At 31.7% G+C, this 15,345-nt stretch overlaps 1 protein-coding gene across 3 annotated transcripts; it reads left to right on the top strand.

Annotated features, from left to right (window-relative positions):
- Window positions 1–11,427, top strand: LOC147808476 (equistatin-like). 3 transcript variants are annotated; one of them, XM_087163101.1, is made up of 3 exons: window positions 1–128; window positions 8,743–8,849; window positions 11,210–11,427. In XM_087163101.1, the coding sequence occupies exons 2-3, from the start codon at window positions 8,753–8,755 to the stop codon at window positions 11,386–11,388; spliced, it is 276 nt and encodes a 91-aa protein (XP_087019227.1). In that variant the 5' UTR covers window positions 1–128; window positions 8,743–8,752; the 3' UTR covers window positions 11,389–11,427. The 3 variants fall into 3 exon arrangements, with proteins under 3 accessions (XP_087019227.1, XP_087019226.1, XP_087019225.1); XM_087163100.1 differs by having other exon boundaries at window positions 67–250; XM_087163099.1 differs by lacking the exon at window positions 1–128 and adding an exon at window positions 192–346.
- The last annotated feature ends 3,918 nt before the right edge of the window (window positions 11,428–15,345 follow it).

Raw genomic sequence — 15,345 nt, 5'->3', positions numbered from 1 at the left:
AAATATTAAGATAAAAAATTGCCGTATCTAGGAAAAGTTTCCCCTCAAAACGGCCCTGATTAAAGCTCTGATGAAAGCATGCATTAAGATGCCATTGTAAAAAATCCCGAAGCTGAGTTCGTTCAAATGTAATTTTTTTGAACATAGCGTGTTTTTGTTCTTTTTCCTCATGATGTCATGTTTAGTTGACAGTTGAATATATGTCCCATGATTCATTACGATCCCGTGTTCATTCAAATTGTATATTGCCGTGAGTATCCATTTCCTTCCTCCAGTATATAAAAGTGTTGTTTACATCCTTTGGTGTCAACATTTCTCGAGTGAGGCATTGATTCAAATTGTCAAGGTAAAACATTTAAATGAATCAACTTAGTTTTGTAATTTTTTTTAAATTTAAATTTAAACTTTTGTTTTATTGAAATTTATATTATTTACTTTATTTTATCACTTTTTGCTTTAAGAGCGAACTATATCGTGGGAGAAACTTTTAACTGCAAATTCTGCTTCACTTCTATTCATATTTTTAAAATTTAATGTTTAGTGAAAAGTAAGGTTAGGTAAACCATGACTTTTCTAATGCTGAAAAAGTGTTTTCAAAACGTCAAAAGGCAAACAAATTACTTCTTGCATCGTAGTTCTCCCATAATTTGTTTGCATTCTGATGATTCAGCATCTGTAAACATTATGGTTTCATCTAGGTTCACATGAAGTCACTCTGCATTAAATGTTAAATGACTTCAGTAGTTAAAAGAAAATTTGCCATGAAGGATTTTAATCGCGGTGCAGAGATCTCTAAACGGTCACATAGATTATTAATGGTTCAATGCATAAGAGTGATTTTATTGTTTGAATTGTGATTATGAATTTTATTTACGATATTAAGGACTAACAAGTGATCAAAAATTCCACATTTTTTTTCAATTTGAAACATTTTAGTTATTTAACTTATTAAGATCGAGTGTAACCTCATGGATAAAGGTGGACTTGAAAGTTCAGGAATTTAATGATGTCAATTATTTTAGCCAAATGAATATAGTTCAATAAATGCAAAATATGGAGATACATTAATACCTTTTTTAAGTTAATAAAATCCTAAAAAATAAGATTCAAAGAATACTAAAAAAAATGGATGTATGCGTGTCATGTAAGAAGTAATGAAGTATCCAATAATCATAAAATAGTATCAAAATATCTCTAAAATTATATTCTTAGTTCTAATTCGTAATCATTCAAAATGTTTCTTCGCAGAAATGATGTTTCATTAAATATAAGTAACTTATAACTTATTATAGTATCATGAGATAAAATGGTATTACACACTACTCAATAGTCCGACGCGTTTAATATACTTTATGGAGGTATTAGTTGTCTGAAGTTTTAATCTTTGGACGTCGTTGGAAGGCGTAGTTTCAACTAAGGCATCCACCCCGATCCAAAATAAAATTATATTTAAAATTTAAATTTTTGTTTAATAACAAAGCTTGTCCACAACTACACATTTAATATATTCTTAAACATTACATGTGTAATACACATGATATATGTATATTACTTTCACACTAAATATGTTTTCTATAAATAAATGCACTAATATACTTATTTGGGTTTGTAGTTTCAGCATTTTTATAGAAGTATAAAAAACAAAGAAAAGTTACAAACATTTCGTACGAATTGATTATTCTAATGGATATTCTCAATTTAAGCATCCCTTATGACAACACGAGGAACCCACCATCAAACCAAGACTATTTCTTAAAAAATATATATATATATATATATAATAGTAGAGTTCATTTTAAAAGTAAAAACCCTTTTCCCAGCAATTCAACAATTTGCTTATTTGGGAACATTTTATTTTAATAGTTTCAGCAATAGTTCGCAGTGAAAAGAAAAAAAAAAAAAGAATTCTCTATTTTTAAGCATCCTACGCTTAACAGTAGCTTCATTAATATATGCTATGGGCGCTATGAAAATCAGTTAAAAAATTCTAGCAAATTTCTGAATGAATCAACACAATCATTTTTTCCTAAATTTCTAACAAAAAATACTTTTTCAAACATAGTTTTTAAAAAGACGTTTTTAAAACGCAATTTTTAAAAAATGTAAAAAATAAAGGCATCCGTTCCGGAACGCGATTTTCCCTATTGTCGACTCCCCGGCACCTCCACTCGCCGCGGTTTTATTTGACAACTTTCTCACTGAGAGGCTACCTTACGCTCGCCTCAATACAGCACACTAAAAAGTCGTAAACGAATCTTCGCGCTCCTGGATGTTTTTAAAAGTTGCTTGTTGAATTAAGATTTTATCCTCGTTTAAGACTAGAAAAATTCAAATAACGAGAACAAAATACTTCGTCCTTCTATAAAGAAAGAGGAAGAAAAATTTACATACACCCAATTATTTCAGTTAATTATCCTCTCCGGTACATATCTATTCGAAATAAGACTGGCTTTTTAATTTTAAATCATGATTCATAATAACTTCATTTAATATAAAAATGAACCTCATTTAAGTGTATTATTTGTTATTTTCTAATATGTAATCAAATATTAGATTTATTCATACATTTGAATATAAGAAATCAAACATTTTAATACGGAAATATGTTATATCATGGCAGAAAAGAGGCAAATTAAGAAATTATAATTTTATTGACACATTTAAAAAACTGCTACTTTTAAATAGTTTCTAAAGAATTCTTTCAGAATCACATGATATACATTTATTCTACTTCACAATAAATACATATATAAATTTTTAGAACCATCTATAGGGGGGAATGTAACGATAAGCATTTTTCCTTCTTTACTTCTTTTATCTCACTTTCCCATCCCTAAACAAACCAAGCAGATGTTTCCAACTCAGACAGATGATGCACCTGTAAGGTGACAGTGGGATCAACATGCATTTTCTGTCAAAGGGAATGAGTAATTATTCATTATTGGTCAAAGGGTTGGACACTAATATGGGCTGATAAGGCCCTCATTTCAACTCCTTTCTGCTCTCAGTTCAGTTAAAAAACTCCTGCAAACGAGTGTCTCAAATTTAACTATGGCGAGCAGTAAACATGAAACGATCTCTATTTATGATAAAATGGGCATAATGATAAAAATTGAAACTGGATGCAATCAAGCTGATATTTGCAGGGAATATAAACTATCCAAATCTGCAGTTTGCAACATATGAAAAAATAGGCAATTAATAATTTCTGCTCATGAAAAAAATTTAGATGACAGAAAAAAGTTGAGAAAAGCAGATCGCAAGGATGTTGAAGAAGCATTTCTGATGTGGTTAACCAATAGAAGAAGCCGCAATCTTATAGTAACTGGACAATTGTCGAGGAATTTGCTAAGCGATTTTATGAAACTGCTTTTATGTGCTCGAATGGCAGGTTAGACAGGTTTAAAAAGCGGAATAACAGAAATCTGGAAGAATTATCTGAGAGTCGGGAAGAGTTTCCATATCTGATAGATTAAAAAAAAAAATTTTGTACACAAGACGAAGAGTAATGAAAAATAACTCATTTTTTGCTACTACATAATATTTTTCAGTCATTTATTTAATCATGTGTAATAAAAGGGAGGAGTTTGGGAACCATTAGTTAAATTGCCTGTGCAACGGATATAGTGAACTCCCGGTTATAGTGAACCGAAATTTCAGTCCCTTGAAGGTTCACTATAGCGAGGTTTGACTGTAGTGGTTATTATAAAGCAATGATAATAAATAAATTATAAATAATTTTGGTCCTTAAGATTGTATAACTTTAAAATAGTATTTATTATTTTCAAAAACAAATATGGTTTTTTCATTTAGTGTTTTCTATCATAAAAAGTAAAGTATTTTCAAATCTTAAGTTATTAGAACATATAAATTTATTGATGACAATCTTTCCTATAAAATTTGCTAAAAAAATATCTCCAAATAGAGATTGTTTTAGAATATTATTTGCATAATATTTTGAGCAGAAATTGTTCAATAATTAAAAATATTATGCATGGTAAAAGACAAGAAAATATTGAATATTTTTTATGAACTGCATTTGAAATGGTCTACAATTTTTTGTTAAATCATACTTTTGAAGAAAAAATTAAGATAGAAAAAATATAAATGCATTTATTCGAATAATTTTTCTTTTTACTCAATAAGATACATCTCAGTAATTGATATATTTTATATAAGATACATTTTAATGAATAATGTATACATATGTATAAACTATTGTTTTAAAGCTTGTTTGCATACAGTCTCTAGACTAATAAGATAAACATAAAAATGGGAATAAAATGAGAAAAGCACATTTAATCTGGAGCCAACTGAAAATTTATTTATCCTTAAAATTACAAAAATCTAAATTTAAATTTTTTTTAAACGTTTCATTTTCAATTTTAGTATAGATTATTATAGTATAGTTCAAAATAATAAAGAAAATAATAACATAACAATTTAACAATATTTTTTGCCATATTTGTACGAAAAGATATTACAAGGAGGAAATATTGATTGGATAATTTTATGGAAAAATAACGTGGAGAAGATTCATTAATATGAACGAACTGCATTGAATATTAATTAAAAAGTTCTCTTTCTAATTAGCAGTGGAAATCAAAAATTATATATATATATATATTAAACATTATTGGCAAGTATAAAAATCGTATGATCTAAACACCTCTAAAATTATAAAACTATCATTAATATTTCATGAGTTTAAAAAAAAATGTCGAAAACTCAAAGTGTTTCTTCAGTTATTGTAGGGAAAAGTAGATTCCTATTAATCATAAATAACAAACCACTACTTTTTAATTAATATGAGATTAATAACATTTTCAAGGTTTTTACGATTTTTCCAATGATTTTTACAGGTAAAAACCCATTTACCATATCCAGATAAAACTGATTTTTCCCATGTAAAAATCAAACCGTGTTCGTTGTAGAAGAATATTCTATTATCGACCGAGACCCTCCCCCTGCTTGGAACTATCAGCATAACAAATTTCATCTATGTTTAGGAGTTTATAAAACACAGAAAAACAGACAGACATTCATTAATAGATTTGGAACCTAATAAATCTAATAATTATCAAAATTAGTTGAGCATCAATATTAAGTTTGGCAATTTTTTATGTTTCTGCGAAAAGAATTGTATTTATTCTTTAATTTTACTATTTAATAAATAGCTATTTTCTTTTTTCAATTAATACCTGTTACTAAAATTTATTAAGCATCATTGGCTGCAAAAATAGTATGACGATGTTTCATTTTTTTCTATTAAAGAATTAATATTATTTCTCCAATAAGTAGTGCATAGGTTATTTTTTTAATTATTATAATATTGTTATCGTTATTTCACTTATTACCTATTACCATAATTAACTTAGCATCATTGGCGTCAATAAAACACTGGTGTAAGAAATTAAGAGAATTTTCAGACTTGGTCGATTATCTACAGAACTACTGGACCGATTTTAAGAAAATTTGATATGTACATACATTGATACAATACAAAACAAATAATCATTCAACAATTGTAATACACACTCATTATCGTGCATAACACTCCTTGGAGTCAGAGGGTATGAAACAGCGGTTGCAGAAAAAACAAAAAAATGAGTTAATAGGGGGTACGGTCCCCTCTTACAGATGTACAAGCCTTGCAGCGTGATTTCATACATGGAATAAGGCAGTTTATCATTTCCTGTGGCAATTGGTCCTACTCATTCAGCAACGCTGTTTTCATTCCCTGGATGGTTCTCGGAGGGGATAGCGAGCTGCAATTGCCCTATTCACAGCTTTCCAGACATGCTCCATAGGGTTGAAGTCTGGAGATTTGGCTCGCCAAGCCATTCGCCGAATATCCTCACTGACTAGAAATTCGTCGACCAGAAGAGCTCTATGTGGCCTAGCTTTACCGTCCATTAAAATGAACTCAGGTCCAAATGCACCCTTGAAAAAGCTGACATAGAGCTCCGAGATCTCATCCTCATACCTCACACCAGTCACAGAGCCTCTTTCAAAGATTTGAAGAGGTGTGTGGCTATCTAACATGATACCTGCCCAGACCATTAAACCTGCTTCACCATAATGGTCGATTTCGCGTACATTGGAGGGTTGGTAGCGGGTCCCTGGTGCTCTCCATATAAACTAATCGAGAGAATCGGTGTTTAGGCTGAACCGGGGCTCATCAGTGAAGAGAATGGTCGCCTCTACTCCAATCTCTATGCTCTCTGCACCGTGCTGAAACGGACTCTCCTGTTCGTAGAAGTGTGCGGAACGCAAACAGTAGGTCTTCTTGCAAGCAACCATCTCTCATTAAGTCGTTTTGAAACAGTCACCCTTGATACAAGAGTTTTTATGGCTGCATACAAGTCACGAGAGAGCTGAGTAGCTGTAGCCCATCTGTTACGCTTCTTTATAATGAACAAATGATCTTTTCTGGCCGCCGTGGCTCTTGGGTCTTGGGTGACCTTGAGCAGGCTTTCTCTCGATGGATTCGGTATCCTGGAACTGTTTCCATATCTTACACACGACGGTGGGCGTTCAATTGAACTCTCTACAAATCTGGACCTGAGATTGGCTTGCTTCTAGCCTCCCCACAATTCACCACCTCATTCCATCATCTAAACGTTGGTGTTTACTCATTTTTACTGTTATAATGTGAATTTATCCTATTGCTGCGAAATAACATCTAGAGCATCCGAGGTGTGCTAGCTGACGAAATGCGTCTTTACTTAAGCTCACTTATAAAGCCTGTTTCTTTACTGGCTCCGCCTGCACACACGTGTACGCTTGCGTATTTGAAATCCAAAATTTTTATTTTTGTCTAGAAGTAGTGTTTTTATATTCAGTTCAGTTCTTTTAATATAATTCGATTAAAAAAAGGACGATTTATTTTACCAGTGTGGTATGGTGATTTTCTTATGGCTACTCTAAGTTAAAAAGTACATTTACTCCATTAGTTTTGCTATAAAGAATATAACTTTTATTTTCACTAAGAACCATCAAAGTTGGTAAGCATCATTGGTGTCAATAATTTCAAAGCAATTTTTACTGTTCCCGTGAAGGAAAAGAACCATTTCTCTATTATTATTGCTTTTTAGATCATTGCTTATTTTTTGAATTTTAATTATAACTTATTATCAAAATTAAAAAAGCATCATTGGCGTCAATAACAGTATAGCGATATTTTAAGTTTTTAAATGATTCAGTACTATTTCTTCATTAGTTTTGATTTGAAATACAGAACATATTTTTTTTTATTTCAATTACAGTTGATTTTAAATTTATTGTTTAATACAAACAAAATAGCAAATTAACGTAAACAAAATCATTTTTAGAAAATATTCGGAATACTGATTAGGTGACATAGTTCACCTATGCGTTCATGTTGATCATTGAGTTTATCTAACGCAGTGTTTCCCAAACTTATGACTTTTGTGTACCCTTTCTAAATGTTTCGTAATGTTGTGTACCACTTGTGTGCCATAGTACCACTAATAAAAAAATTTATGTGTATTTTTAAAAATATGTTTACTTTTCTTTTTTGATACGAAATTTTCGGTAAAAAATTCTTACATTTTGGTAAAAAATTCGATGTTGAGGATAAAAATTATATTTTATTAAAATAATCAAAATAAGTAGAATTTATTGCAAATCTTTACTATTAAAAAATTTCACAAAAGTTAAAAATAACAACTGACTGTCGACACCACTCATTATTAACTGTCAACTCTGCAAACAATAGCAAAAGAAAAATACGTAATCGTAAATTTTCATGACTGGCTTTGTTTTTAAAAAAACTTTCGTGAAATTTTCGTTCGCTGCAAGTTATTTCGCATAAGGACGCGTACCCCCGCTATGTTCACGTACCCCTGGGGGTACCTGTACCACACTTTGGGAAACACTGATCTAACGTAACGAATAAAAAATAATCGGTGATCAAAAATAATCAAGAACGTGCAATAAGCTCTTCTTTTTTTCATTAATGAGAGGTATAAGCTAAGAAACATGAATTTTGTTGTGTTTTATTCTTTTTTTTTTTTTTTTTTTTTGTCTGTAGGTTTGTTTCATATCAGTGGTTTTTTTGTTAAATAATCGAGAAAACTCAATTTTTTAAACGTTTCTACCGATCGATCCAATTGAAATTTTTAAGGTAGATACTTTATTTACGTCTAGATACAGCTGCACAATGAGCACGGTCTGGGAAGCACCCCTGATCCTCTACAGAGGGGATGATTCCCCTGCTTTGGTAGCCCAATGACCTGCACGTGAAGTCAAAAACACTTTACGGTAGAACAGTTTAGCGAGGACCGACACCTGAAGTTTTTGAATTAACTGTCACACACAGACAAACACTTCCATTTTTATTTTTATTTTATTGATTGTGGTAGAAATAATTCTCCGGTTTCTACAAAATAAAATTTTCGTTTCGCTTGAAATGTTGTGGATCTATGACAGATTATGCAACAATTAAAATTAACATTAAGAAGTTCAAACTTTCGACTGTTGGAATACAGATAAAATTGGAATCCGACCACCTTATTATTTTGAGTGACGGGAATTCAAATCCCTTGAAAAAACGAGAATGTTTATTACCAATTCACATACTTTTATAACTAATTAGCACTCGAATCATTAAAATTGAGTCTTCGTAGGTGATAATTCGATCATTCAATCAAAAGTCATCCAAGATTTTTTCCCCCCATTGTAGATACATTGATTGATTTTTTTCTCTTCTTGTTTTAGATAATTGAAGATGAAATATCTCGTTGTGATGGTATTATGCTCTTGTATTGTGGCAGCAGTTGCAGGAACAAAATGCCAAGAATTAGCGGAAGAACTCACTGAAATGAGTAAATTGAACAATTATCAATAACATACAGTGTGACCAAGATGTCTAAAGACCTTAACTCTAAATTAGGTCACATAATGCGAGTTTTACTTAAAAACGTGCAACTTAGAATAAAGTAAACTCATAAGTTTGATGAAACACTTTCTTTTTTAAATAAAAAAAAAAAAAATTTATTTTTATTAATTTTAAGTATTACAATAAAACTTTTAAAATTTTGTTTATTATTTTTGTGCTTAATGTAGGATATTTCAATAGCAGAGATGTCTCGTTTTGTCATCCATCAAAACTCGACTCTTACTCATGGAAGTGACTCGAAATGAATTTCTGGTCTTTCCTATAATTTTTATAGTCATTAGAAGCTTCGACCCATTCTTCTCAAATTATACTTTAATATAGGCATTCACTCTAAGGCATACAAACAGAAAAGTTAGTCTTAACCTATTATTATTATTTTTTTTTTGAGTAATGAAATTGTATCAAATGTTGTCATTTAAAATATTGGACAAGTAATCTCAGGTTCATAAAATCTGAGCAAACTGATGGACCGAAATGAAATAGAATTGCAGTAGATTCTTTTCAGATAATAAAAATTTAATTTTTTTAAAAAAAGAAGACGTTTGGTTTATGAAAGTAATGGTAGCTTAAGCTCATTTTAGGGGGGAAATAGACAGAAGATTTTGAGGGAAAAAAAGAAGTTAACTTTTTAACTCTGAAAATGGCTTTTGGGTGCCATTTCAATCCTTGGGGGTCTAAATAGTTTTATTGGGAATTCCAATGACTGTTCATCGCTGATTTATTATTACATCACTCAACTACATTAATTAATTTCATCACGTACTCGCACGCGCTGGTCTTTTTATAAAACAAAGGTGGTATGTATATATTTTTTTAAGAAAATCTTTTGTCAAAAAATTAGTAAATTAAGGGTTGTCACTGAATAATTACTTTAAGACTTATAACTAACTTTTTGGGGGATGAGGAGAAATATCTAGTTTCGATTATCATTTAGAGCTCTGAATATTTGGAAATTTTATTTTGAACTTTAAGGAAATTAAAAGCAAATGCTTCTGTATCACAAAGTCACACTCTTGGTGACTTTAGGACACCCAATGTATCGCCTTAAAATGAACTAAAACATTCTAGCACACATAGAAAAACATCTTAATATCGAACATAGACAAAAAATCCAAAATACCCCTAAAGATTTTCAATAAGTAATTTTGTTATATTCTTTTAGGGAAGGACAAAAATTATATTTTTTTATAGTTATGAGTTTATTTATATTATTATTATAGTTTCTGAAGTAATTACTATTTATTCTATCAGCATTATGAAATCTATAGCTATTATTATTTAGATATTGTTTTTATTAAAAATCCTTTTCTGGCAAATCATTAGAAATTTTGTTTAGACATTTATTTCTCATGTATCAGCCAAAATCATGTCTTTTTGCCCTTTTTCTTAACTTTGTAAAATTGGGTGACTCTCATTGGTCATCCAACAGTTAGCTTAAAAGCAACGTCATGTGTTTCATCAGGCATTTATCTTATGACATTCTTCCACTGATGCATTCACTTTTATAGGGTTAACAATCCCCTCTTTGAATGACGTGATTTCTTTTAAAATTTTATAACCGTCGTTGAAAAGCTGACCCAATTTTTTGGGGGGGTTTACGACTACTAATTTTCAACTCCGTAGCCTTCGTCATTTTGAACCCCTTCCAGAAGACAATGGAACTCCTGGATCAAGTATGGGGAGGAGTTTGCCTTCGTGGAGGACTAACCCGCATTTGCGTTACATAGAGAGAAAAACCGCGAAAACTTCCCATAGTTAGCATGACGGTAAGGGGACTCTAGCCCATATTCCGTCTACCACTGAGGATATTTTACGTAAGCACTGTGGTAAGTGCAAGTCGGATGCGGAATTCGAATCGACCGGTCATCACTCGGACTTGAACCCGCTTCACCTCATTGGAAGGCTCTATCCCCTGAGCCATTGCGGCTCTATTGACGTGATTGGTCAGATTCTAATAATGTTTAGATTCTAATAATAGAGTTCTTTTTCTGAACAAAAATGTAAGGAAGCAATAATAAAGCTATCGAAATGTGAGAAATCGCTATTGAGGAGGGTGGGTGACTCTATGAAACATTCACACCTGCGTGACAAAGCTGAGAAAAATTGAACAATGATTATCAATAAACAGCTTCAAGTTTAAAAATGATACTGACTCAATTTTCAGATTCAGACTCAAGATTTCATTAGCTTTTCGTGGATGATGATGAATTTAAAGATGTTTCAATGTTTAATTGTTTTTATTTTCTTTGTTACATAAATGCAGTTTTGTATTGATGTTCACAACAGGAGAGAAGGGGGCGGTCATCGGATTCATCCCCGATTGTGACGAAGATGGTTACTATAAAAAGAAGCAGTGCAACGGTTCGACGGGTTACTGCAACTGCCACGACAAAGATGGAAAGATTGTCTACCAGATACCTCGAGGGGAAACAGCCGACTGTGAACAATATGTCTCCACATTTTGATTACATTTCTCAAACAATAAAGAAAAGAAATTTCTGTTCTGTTTCCAGAAGTTTATTTAAGAGCCCTTCTTATTTCATTCGATTCGATTGAAATTCGTTTATGATGAGTAAGTAGTTCCTCGCTATACGTGCCGTACTTTGTTGACGAGCTTGCAGTGTGAAAGGTTGTGTGCCGTGGTTAGAGAATCGGAGGGGCCAGAGTTCGATCCTCGACTCCGCGGTGACCTACCGATTACATGCTCGTAAAATGAGTGAAATCGAAAGTCCTTTGGACGATTTCTGAACAGTACTATGGGTACAGGGGGCTGGAAAAAATTTCTTCCCTCTTCAGATCTATGTCTAAATTGAGGAACGTCACGAATTGCGATGGATCATTCTCAGGGATGTTTCCTAGCCCATTATGTGGCTCTAGTGTGACGTAAATGAAGTACCTACCTTCTGACCGAACTAAACTGTCGAAGGGGACAGAAAATTCCAAATATGCTTTCAATTCTCTTTATTTTAACTGATGGCGGATATTTATTCTATTCGGCGGTACATTTCGATATATGAAAAATACCTGGCCGACATCCGATCATATTTGTTGTTGTTGTAGTTCATTTAAATTGCACTAGATCTGCACAATGGTCTATTGGCGAGAGTATGGGAAACATCCCTGAGGATGATCCGAAGAGATGTCATCACAATTTTGATCCTCTGCAGAGGGGATGGCACCCTCGCTTCGGTAGCCCGACGACCTCCACGCTAAGTTGAGCACTCCGATCATATTTGAGTTGTAAAGCATGCAGTATTTCAGATTATTTATTCTTTTTTTTTTCCTGATAAAATTATACTAATACAATTCCGTATTCGATATTTTCGGAACGGTATTTAGGGTTATGCATTTGATTATAATTTAGATTTTTGAATATTAATTTTGAGAGATTTTAGGGTTATAAATTTGATTTTTAACAATTATCATTCATTTAAACAAAATTAAATTTTAGAAATTTTAAAAACAGACTGTTTCTTACCCAAAATTGCGTCATCTTTGATAAGTTCTAATAAATTACTTTTTCTCCAATAAAAAGCTTTATTTTCTGAAATGGTGCAGTCGAATGACATCATTAAAAGATTATTAAGTACAAATGTGATAAGCATCAAGAAAACTCAAAATTTTAACCTAATATCCCAGATGAGTTCACTTATTATCTGATATACACTGATGTCTTTCGAATTCTTGTAATCACTTTTTGATGCAGTTCCACGAGGTGATTCCATATTGCAATTTAAAAACGAATCTCAGTTTCTTAGTATTGAATATTCTCTTTCTGACAATTTGCAACGATTCCATCAAAATCATCTTGCTATGAAAATATCCCCGGCCACAAAGAACTGGTTCAGAAATGAAAACTTGTATTTGTGGTAGTGAATATTTGTGCATATTTCGTTCTGCTACCTACCACTTTGCCTTTTGAAAGTTCAAATCCAGTTGTTATAAATTATTGCCGCAAATAGAATAAGCTTATTTGGAAAGTGGTTTAAGTTTGAGGCTTTTAAGCTTAAGTGGTTGAAATAATTTATATATATTGGTAAAAGCTAAGATGATGTTTTAAAATCTAAAATTTGATGAAATATCAAAATTAATATTTAAATCGAAAAAGTGAATAAACGAGCCTTAACTGGAATTATTCTACTTCTAAAATAACGGCTCATATTATGATACCTGAAGATTGATACTAGTACCGGTTCCTAAAACTTTGCAGGATCCCAGTAGGTGAAATTGAATCTTTTAAACAGTCGATAACAGCCGGCAAAAATTTTATTTGTTATCAGGAAAGTTCTAACTACTCGGCAAAAAAAACTTGAATTTATATCTCCCGAAGCGATTTTTCAATCCAGCAAACGACTTCGGCATTTTATTAAATAATAAAAACAGAAAAAAGAGCAGTATTTTCTACTTTTTTTGGTTCAGGTAATAAATTTTAAAAGAAATGAAAGCTTGCTTTATAATTACTTCTCACCACAACCAAGAGAAAAATCTTCAAATAAAGAGAGCCAGAACAGAAGAGAGTCCTTATGCTCTGTCCTTACCATCCGTCTACTATTTAACTTGAACCCTGGAAAGCAGCAAACAGGGGTCAAATTAGCATTTATGAAAAACTTTTTCTGGGAAACTAACCATTTGCTCTATTCGGAGAAAGGACCACGAAAAATTCGTAGCTCGCCTGTAAAAGAAATTTAACCAGACTGTTTGAAAATGGATTTTATTGAGCTAAGAATTCTAATAAAAATTTAGTTACCATTTTTAGCCATCCCTTCCATAAAAATATTCTGCAAATTATATAAAGTATTTCCGAATGAGTTTTTTTTTTTGCTTAGTAATGCAAAATATATTTTTTGTTTGTTTTATTTTTTAAATAAAAAAAGCCTTTATAAAATGTATGTATCAAGTTTTGTTCAAAGGATTGGTTTTGGTTTCACCCATGTTCTTTTATTGACTAGGAAATCCATCTTCAATGATGTTTAAATGAGCAAAAGCATTAGAAAAAGTGATGTGTTTTATTTATACGAAAAAGTTCTACGTCATTTCACGAGCACAATGTGTCGCTCAACTCATCGCAATGGCATCGCAATGGCAATGCACAGCTCGTAGCAACGACATTTAGTCTTAATAGATAACAATGGGATGCCTGCAAGTGACGTATGTGCGGGTATCTCGATCCTGACGGGTTTTGATCAATTTGACAAAATAGTTTTCAGCATTCTGAATATCTTTCTCTTAATCTACAGTTTGGCAAACATATTTCTCTGCAACAAAAAGTTTCCATTTTAGCAAGGTTTCCACGAATTCGAAACAAAAATAAAATATGTTAGCAATTATTTTAACGCATAGTTTATTATTAATCTGAATAGGGTTGCGTTGAACATGGATGAGTGTTTTCCTGCACTGAATAATCTGTCCGGCTCTCGAGACAAAAAACCAGGTCCAGTAGTGTGTAAGGACATTATTTTGCTGTGTGGGAAATAAAAAACTGGCTGGATACATCCGTAAGTGATACAGATTCTTCTTCAATAAGTATCACCCTGGAATGAACGAACATTTGGCAATGATATGAAAGATAATGAATATTACACGAACTCTGTTATCCAACAATAATGACACTGCATTTTCTCAAAATGTTCATAATTTTTTTAAATATTATATTGCAATTTAAAATCTAATAAAAACTTTATCTGGCAACTTTTTTCTGTTACAATAAGTATGAAAATAAACTTTTCAAGCATTGCATTTTAAATGAATATTTATTGAATTCGAGTGTCTTTTTAATTCCTATTGAGTATACTTAAAAGATTAAATTTATCAAAATCAAACTCACATGACAATAATATTTTTTAGAAGATTTATTTCTGAAATTTAAAAGATTAAAAGATGCACTCTTTCTTTCTTAAATCCCAATTTTAGGAGACGCTGTTGTAGCTTAAAGCAGTCACCTTTACAATTCTTAACCGCTCCATTCCGAATGAAGTATTCTGAAAGAAAAGAAAAATGCTTAAATAGAATAAACTTTCTCAATAGATAAGGGAGAACACCCTTCATTTTTTTTTCTAGGTGGTCAAGGTTCTCTCTTGTTATATCAGCCAGGAAAGTGGCGGTTCTTCTTTTCCTGTTAAAAGGAAGAACCACGGCTTTCAAGGAATAGGGTGCAGAACTTTAAAAGAAATCGGTCAACCTATTGATTTCGATTAAGTTTTAAATTTCTATTACACCGAGCAGTCGGCTCAGTAAAATTCATTTTGCTATTGTGCCGAAGTAAATTTTGTTTAATCACAGAGTAGGATTCGTTCACGAGACTTTTTCCTAAATTTTCTTCTTATGAGGAATTTAGAAAGAGTTAAATGTTTAGTTTTTAATGTTAAGAGCCCCTACCCATATGTTTTTTATAAGATTTACCTGAGGTGACTAGAAACTAGAAA

This window comes from Parasteatoda tepidariorum, chromosome 5 (genome assembly GCF_982258835.1).
Source record: "Parasteatoda tepidariorum strain Cologne lab strain chromosome 5, Ptep-v5.0, whole genome shotgun sequence".
Classification (NCBI taxonomy): Eukaryota; Metazoa; Arthropoda; class Arachnida; order Araneae; family Theridiidae; genus Parasteatoda; species Parasteatoda tepidariorum.
Note: the sequence above shows the minus strand (reverse complement) of the source record. Positions and strands in the feature narration are given on the sequence as shown.

What these genes read in the sequence shown, in the direction of transcription:
- LOC147808476 (XM_087163101.1), top strand. Translation starts at nt 8,753, where the DNA reads ATGAAATATCTCGTTGTGATGGTATTATGCTCTTGTATTGTGGCAGCA. An exon ending in GGAAGAACTCACTGAAATGA is followed by an intron (nt 8,850 to 11,209) that starts GTAAATTGAACA and finishes TGTTCACAACAG; the next exon opens with GAGAGAAGGGGGCGGTCATC.